Source organism: Galeopterus variegatus, unplaced genomic scaffold (assembly GCF_000696425.1).
Source record: "Galeopterus variegatus unplaced genomic scaffold, G_variegatus-3.0.2 Scaffold1274, whole genome shotgun sequence".
Taxonomy (NCBI): Eukaryota; Metazoa; Chordata; class Mammalia; order Dermoptera; family Cynocephalidae; genus Galeopterus; species Galeopterus variegatus.
Window position 1 is genome coordinate 74,803 of NW_007727385.1, and position 7,062 is coordinate 81,864.

At 57.4% G+C, this 7,062-nt stretch overlaps 1 protein-coding gene across 1 annotated transcript in view; it reads right to left on the reverse strand.

Annotated features, from left to right (window-relative positions):
- Positions 1-1,207: 1,207 nt before the first annotated feature.
- Positions 1,208-7,062, reverse strand: part of KCNC3 (potassium voltage-gated channel, Shaw-related subfamily, member 3) — a 13,332-nt gene continuing 7,477 nt past the window's right edge. Inside the window, exons 4-6 of the mRNA XM_008576025.1 lie at positions 3,386-4,493; positions 1,562-1,753; positions 1,208-1,311 (exon numbers count right to left, since the gene is read on the reverse strand). Of these exons, the coding sequence (XP_008574247.1) occupies positions 1,208-1,311; positions 1,562-1,753; positions 3,386-4,493 (1,404 nt within the window). The remainder of the gene's footprint in view (positions 1,312-1,561; positions 1,754-3,385; positions 4,494-7,062) is intronic.

Consider the following 7,062-nt stretch of genomic DNA (forward strand, 5'->3'; position numbering starts at 1 on the left):
GCTATCAGTCCCCAGCCCCATGCCTCCTGATCCCTGCCTGACTCTCTCTGCCTCATCTCTTCCTCTCCATCCCTACTGCCCTGGCCCCATTCAGGCCTCATCCTCTCCCCCTGGATCCTCCCCAGCCTCCTCCCTGGGCTCCTGACCTCCAGTCTCCCCTCTCAGTCCATCCCCCACTGGCCCCAGAGCTGCCCCTGTCCCTCCCTGGTTGACCTGCCTTCCCAGTCCTCAGTCACCCCTGCTTTCCTGACTTACCTCTGTTTACTAATCCCTTTCCCTCTAGGATCCAATCTCCCAGGCTTTGCTTGTGTGGTTCCCTCTAATCATTACTGTCTAAATGGGATCACTTCCTCTTGTTCATCTTTGAAGTCTCACCAGAAGAACTCTGGCACGTTCTGTAAGTCTCATTGTAGATATCAGAACTTTTTCCTAGGGCCGGCCCATGGCTCACTTGGGAGAGCGTGGTGCTGACGGCACCAAGTCAAGGGTTAAGATCCCCTTACCAGGCATCTTTTAAAAAAAACAAAACAAAACAAAACAAAACCTTTTTCCTGATGTCCCCCTCCCACCCCTGGGAGTTTTGCATGTTCTTCTTACTACATGTCCCTGTGCTGCCTCCATTTGAGCATACATCACCTCAAACAGTGACTTTCTAGGTCTGTGTTTGAACTCCCACTAAACTGGGAGCTCCTGCGGGCATGGATTTTGTTCATGGTTGAATTCCCCGGGCCTAGCACTTGAGACATGTGGGTGCTCTCTAAGTGCTGGCTGAATTCACAGTGGATTGGATAGGTGGCTGAGCCTTTCTCACCCCATCCTGCACCCAGAAGAGTGCCCTGGGTAGGCACCCCATTTTCCTGATTGAATTTTAAAAAACCAAGAGAGGAGGCAGGGAGAGAGATGATGGAGGTGAGGATGGGGGTCAGTCATGGGGGTGAGGTGGGCCAGTCAGGTGCAAGCTGTGGGAGGGTTGGGGTTAGTTTTGGTGGGTTAGTGAGGGGCAGGGCAAGTCCTGGGGCAGGTGGGTGTGCGGTCAGTGTCAGGAGCTGGGGGTTAACTGGATGCAGCTGTTCATAGCGAGGGGGCGGGAGTCTTGGTCAGTGGGGGCTAAATGTTCTCAGAGGGGTTAGTCAGGAAGGAGTGGGGAGTCAGAGGGGAGGGATCATAGGGTGGGGGCTACTTACCCCAGGGGGAGGGGGTTCGTCCACTAGGGGGATATCCAGGCTGCAGCGTTGGCGTTGAGGTCGGGCAAGAAGCTTGGGGGGCCTGGCTTATGCCAGTCTGGGGGGACCAGTGGGGGAGCACCAGTGGCTGGGGGTGGGGGAAAAGGCCAGAGGGTCCAGGGTGGGGTAGAAGGAAATGGAGATGGAATAAAGACAGGTGAAGGGTCAGTGGTGAGGAAACTTGGGGCAGGGGGTGGGGGTGATCTGGAAGGGAGGCAGTTTGGGGCCAAGGGATGGGGGAAGGGAAGTCCAGTGCCTCCTCCCCCATAACCCTCTCCTTCCTCCCCTGGGTAGGGGAGAGAGGGAGGGTCTCAGGGGGCCAGTGGAGGGCACCTCACCTTTTCGGATGGAGCCATCAGGGGAAGGGGCATAGTCGGTGAGGAGGAAGCAGGCTCGGTCCCGGCTGTAGCGACCCCGGCTTCCAGGTGTGATGGGGCTCTTGTCCTCCGGGGACATGGCAGGCTGGTCGATGGCTGGACAGTCCTCATGGGCAAGAGCAGCTGCTGCTGGATCCCCATTGGGGCGAGGATCTGTGTCCCGAGGGGGTCAAAGACACAAAGGAGAGTGAGGTGTGGGGAACTCATGGTGGGGGTGGGTGGTTGTGAAGAGTTGGAAGAGCTGGAGGACCTGTTGGGTGCTGGAAGATTCAAAGGCAGGATGTTGGGAAGAGGTGGCTGTGATGGTGATGGGAGGGGCACAGTGGGGAATATTAAGGAGGGGGCAGCTGGTGGGTTTGGGGAGGGAATGATCATTGGGGGGAGGTGTTGGGTGTAGGGAAGGGCAACTGGGGTAGGGAAGGGGAGTCAGGGCAGGGTGTTGGATAGAGGTGGGTTGAGGTGGTAATGAGTGCTAGGAAGTGGTCGTTGGGCCAGGTGTTGGGTACTGGGAAGGGCAGGACTCGGGTGGGGTGTTGGATACTTGGAAGGATGGTTGGGCGAAGCAAGCTGGGTGCGAGGTAGAGGCTGAGGCACAGTGTAGGGTGGAGGTGGTTGGTTGAAGCGAACAGAGTCGGGCATGGCTGGAATATGATGGTGGGGGTTTGGAGGGGATGATTGGGGAGGATGTAGCAGGGCGGGAAGTGGTTATTTAGGGACAAATGTTGGGTGCTGGAAAGGCCACCGTGGGGAAGGGCTGGAAAGGTGATAGATGAGGGAGGGGGAAGGTTGGGGTCTCCTAGGCTCTGACTCCAGCTATTTTTAATTGGTGTGAAACTGGGTCAGTGGCTGAGGGAGTAAGATGGGGGCCGGGTGGCCCAGCTCCCTTTCTTGACCTACTTAAGGCATGGGGGTGGGGCCCACCAGCCTCTCTCTTCCTGGACTCCCAAATCACTGCCTCTGAGGCACAGACTCCCACAAGGGGAGGGACACACACACACAAGGGCATAGTGAACTTTCTTCTCCTGTAATCTCCTTCACCTCATCTCTTCCTCTTAGCAACATCCCTCTGGACCTCTCTCCCAGATTCCTTGAAGACTACCCTCAACAAAGTGACTGGGCCCTCCTGTCAGGTGACTTTCCTGCCCTGGGGTCTCCGCTCTGACATCTGACTTAGTTTTTATGTCTGTCTCCCTCTCTTGGTGTCACTGTTATTAGAACCTGACGTCTGCCCCTGACCTTCCCACCCCCACCCCTCAATCTCTGTCTCTTCTCTTTTTCTACAATCTAAGTGATAATCTCTTGGTTTCTGACTGCCTCGGACTGTCACCTTTAGCCTCTCTTTCCTCAGGATTGTCTCCGGGATACTCAGATGCTGCAGCCACCCCTTGGCCTGTCTCTCGTCTGCCCATGGTTCATGTGTGAGACCCTCTCTGTGCGTGTCTCTCTCTGAGTCGCCCTCTCTTCCTCTGAGTCCCTCTCACTGTACGACTGATTACTCTGCCTCTTGCTGCCTCTGCCTTGCTGGCCTCCCTGAATGCCTCAACTGCAAGCCTGCCTCTCCCCAAAACTCTTTCACATGAAATCTATATCACCCTAATTTTTTGTGTCTCCTCTTTGACCTTAGCTCTGCTTGTTCATTTTTTCTCTGTCCCCTCTCTGTTGCTGACCACCCCAGTCTCTCTGAACCTCAACAACTACCTCCAGACCTCCCAAAAGCCTCCCCCACTCCTCTAATAGGTCTCTGCCTCCACCCACCCACCCCTACCCCTCACACCCCAGCCTCACCTGCCCGGTTGATCTCAATCACCTCCTCCTGAGCCAACGGGCAAGGCTCACCAGGGGCCGGCAGAGGAGGCAGCCCCATGATCCCGAGCCCACCCGCTCCCCCCCTGAGCAGCCCAGGGTGCGTGTGGGGCCCCGGTGGGTAGGCCCCAGCCACAGTCACCCCCATGGAAGGTGGGGTGATGGGTGGCGGGGGACTGATGCCTCCGCTGCCATGGTGAGGGTGAGGCGGGGGTGGCAGGGGTGGGTCGGGCTTGCAGTAGTTGGGTGAGCCAGGCTGCAGGGGCCGGGGGATGTGTTTGTTCTTCTTCTTGGGCAGCTTCTGTTTGGCCATGGCCAGTGAATAGTACATGCCAAAGTTGTTGACAATAACGGGCACGGGCATGGCAATGGTAAGCACCCCTGCCAGGGCACAGAGCGCCCCAACCAGCATCCCCGACCACGTCTTAGGGTACATGTCTCCATAGCCCAGGGTCGTCATGGTGACCACAGCCCACCAGAAGCCAATGGGGATGTTCTTGAAGTAGGTGTGGTTGGAACCCAGGATGTCATCGGGGTCGGCACCAATGCGCTCAGCATAGTAAATCATGGTGGCGAAGATGAGCACCCCCAGGGCAAGGAAGATGATGAGCAGCAGGAACTCGTTGGTGCTGGCCCGGAGCGTGTGGCCCAGCACACGCAGCCCCACAAAGTGGCGCGTCAGCTTGAAGATGCGCAGGATGCGGACAAAGCGGACAACTCGCAGGAAACCCAGCACGTCCTTGGCGGCCTTGGAGCTGAGGCCCGAGAGGCCCACTTCGAGATAGAAGGGCAGGATGGCAACGCAGTCGATGATGTTGAGGCTGCTCTTGAGAAACTCCACCTTGTCTGGACAGAAGGTGATGCGCATGAGGAACTCGAAGGTGAACCAGACCACGCACACTCCCTCCACGTAGGTCAGGAAGGGCTCCGTCTCCACCTCCACGTTGGTGATATTCTCTGGTGGGGCCCCAGGGATTGGCGAGGCCTGCGTCACTGTCTTGTTGCTGATGTGGATGAAGCCTTCATGGGTCTCCAGGCAGAAGGTGGTGATGGAGATGAGGATGAAGAAGAGCGAGGCGAAGGCCACATACTGCGGGATGGGGTGGGAGAGAGGGAGAGAGGTGACCCAGACATCTGGTCGCCCAGAGTCTCCAGAAGACCCTTCCAATGCCCCCTTCACTGGCCTCCTGGACCCAAACTCTGGGGGAAAGCCAGGTGTCCAAACCCGGTTGCTCCATCACTTCCAACATTCTGTTCTCCCCTGGGAGCTAACAAAAGGGGACAGAAAGGGAGAGGAGCTGGCCCCAGCAGACGCAGCAGATGGGCAGCATCTTCCTTGGAAACAGCATTTCTGGCCCCTTGCCCAGTCACCTAGACCACTTCCCCCATACTCCTGTTCCTTGTGTCCTATTTCAGGGCTCCGTGGCAGGGTCCAAGTGTTCTATTACGGGATGGGGGAAGAGAGGAACCCAGAGCACACACCCTCTGTGTATCAGAGGCTTTGGGGTTCACCTTAGCACTGAGGGAAGGGAAAGGGGAGAGGGTAAGTGGAAAGGCAGAAGGATGAGCTGGTTAAGAATACAAAAGCCAAACAAACAAACAAGAAAATAAAAACCAGAAAAAAAACCAAAAAAAACAAAAACCCAAAAGACTGGGTTCGAATCCAGCTTTTAACCTGCCAAACTTGGGCAAAGAGATTAAGCTTTCTGAACCTCAAGTTTTTTATGGGATTGTGACAAGATTTAAATTAGATGAGTGTACAAAAAGCTTGGCTCCATGTCTAGAACACAGTAAGAAGGTCTGAACTGTTATGACACTATGGGGGCATCAGTCAATAGGCAAGGCCGAGGTGTCAGAGAGGGGCCAAGGGTTAAGGACCTTGGTGCCAATGTTCTGGTCCCAGGAAAGGGAGAGGGCTGGATAAGGACCTCACCCAGAGAGGACAGTCCAGGAGTGGAAGCACAGAGGGGAGCAGGGTGCCAGCTCCCTGAAGAGGGAAGGGATTGAAGGGCTAAGGCTACATAAGTGGAAGAGGGTAGAGAAGGAGGCAGTGGTGTGTTGAAGGCTCTGGAGAGGAAGAGTCAGGGGCTGGATGTTGGGGAAGGGCAGAGCCAGGGCCAAAGAGAGGTGAGGGCCATTTGTCAGAGGTGCAGACAATTGGGGGGAAGGGAAGGTGCCCGAGTCATTTCAACGTGAGGAAAAATCAGAGTCCTGCCCGAGGATGGTGTGGGTTTGGATGAAAGCCTTGAAGAGGAGAGAGGGCGGGGTCAAGATCTTGGAGAAGGAAGGCAACAGGGCAGTCTACTAAACATGAAAGGGGGCTTCATCAGATACCTAGTGGGAAGAGGGACAGGAGTGGGGTTAATTCCTTGGAGAGGGAAGGAGATAGGTGTTGGGGTAAAGAGGGGGCTTTAATCAGATGGGTAGTGGAAGAGAAAGGGTATGGGGAACTTGACATTTAATCGGGAGTGCAGAACAGGAAAGGAGGGCCAGGGTTGGGCTGTAGAGAGGACTCTGTACCTTGGAGTGGGCCAGCGGCCAGCACCGTCCCTCTTTGCACCACCCTTTCTCCATAGAGGTAGGATGGTGGGGTCTGGGCTTGGAGGGGGTGCTTCACTTTAATCCGAGGTGTAGAGCAGAGAGGGGGCCAGTGTCGGGGCCGCAGAGAGGACCACGGACCTAGAGGTAGGCTGGCGTTCGGCGCTGGCCCTCTCTGCCCACCCCCCACTTCGTTTCTCCGCAGTGGTTAAGAGGCCAGAGGCCTCCGCAGAGCGCATGCCTGGTGCTTCCCCGCCCCCTCCGAGCCGGGCGCCGAGCAGGCTGCGGCACCGCAGTGGAGGCGGGCCGGCCCGGACGGGGGGCGGGGCGCGTAGCGGCCAGCACCGCGGACAGCTCCCCCGCCGCAGTGCGCAGCCGCAGCGGCAGAGAGCCACCTTAACCCCTTCCCGGCCGGAGCCAAGTGGGCAGTGGCGCAGCCGCAGTGCCGCCGCTTCCCGGCTAGAGGCCGTGGTCCAGGAGCTTGATTAACTCCTTCCTTCCCAAGGCACGGGGGAAGGTGGGCACCCGCCGCAGTGCGCAGCTGCAGAGACTGGACAGCGTCGGGCTGGTTTACCCTTTACCTTGGGTGGCTCAAAAGCAGAAGGGGTAGAAGGGCATGGAGTTCCTGTAAGAAGGAAAGGAGAAATTACGAGGAAGAGAGAGAGGGGGAGGTAGGGCCGGATCCTCCACTTTGCATTACTCTCAGCTCCCAATTCTCTCAAGCAATCTCACCTGGACGCTGGAAAGTAATTGGCGCGCCGCGGACACTCAAAAAACATGTGTGGCATAAATGAATGACCTCCGTAGCTGTCTTGGACCCCTAGCTTGACCATCCCAGAAGGACTCTACCTTCATCCTCCCCTCACCTCAGCACCCTTCAGTGGGGTCACAGGAGGGAAGGGCGCCCCAGGCCATGGGGAGATGGGCTGCTCAGAGGCCTGAGAGGGCATGTAGGGCCACGTCCGTTCTGCACTTCCTTCTCCCCACCTCCCCCCACCCAACCCCAAATCTCGCCAACTCAGCGCTTCCCGGGGACCAAACTTTATGCGGTAGCTCCGGGGCCCCCCTCCCTCTTGTCGTCCCCCCCCCCCCCCCCCCCCCCCCCCACCCCCCCACCTCCC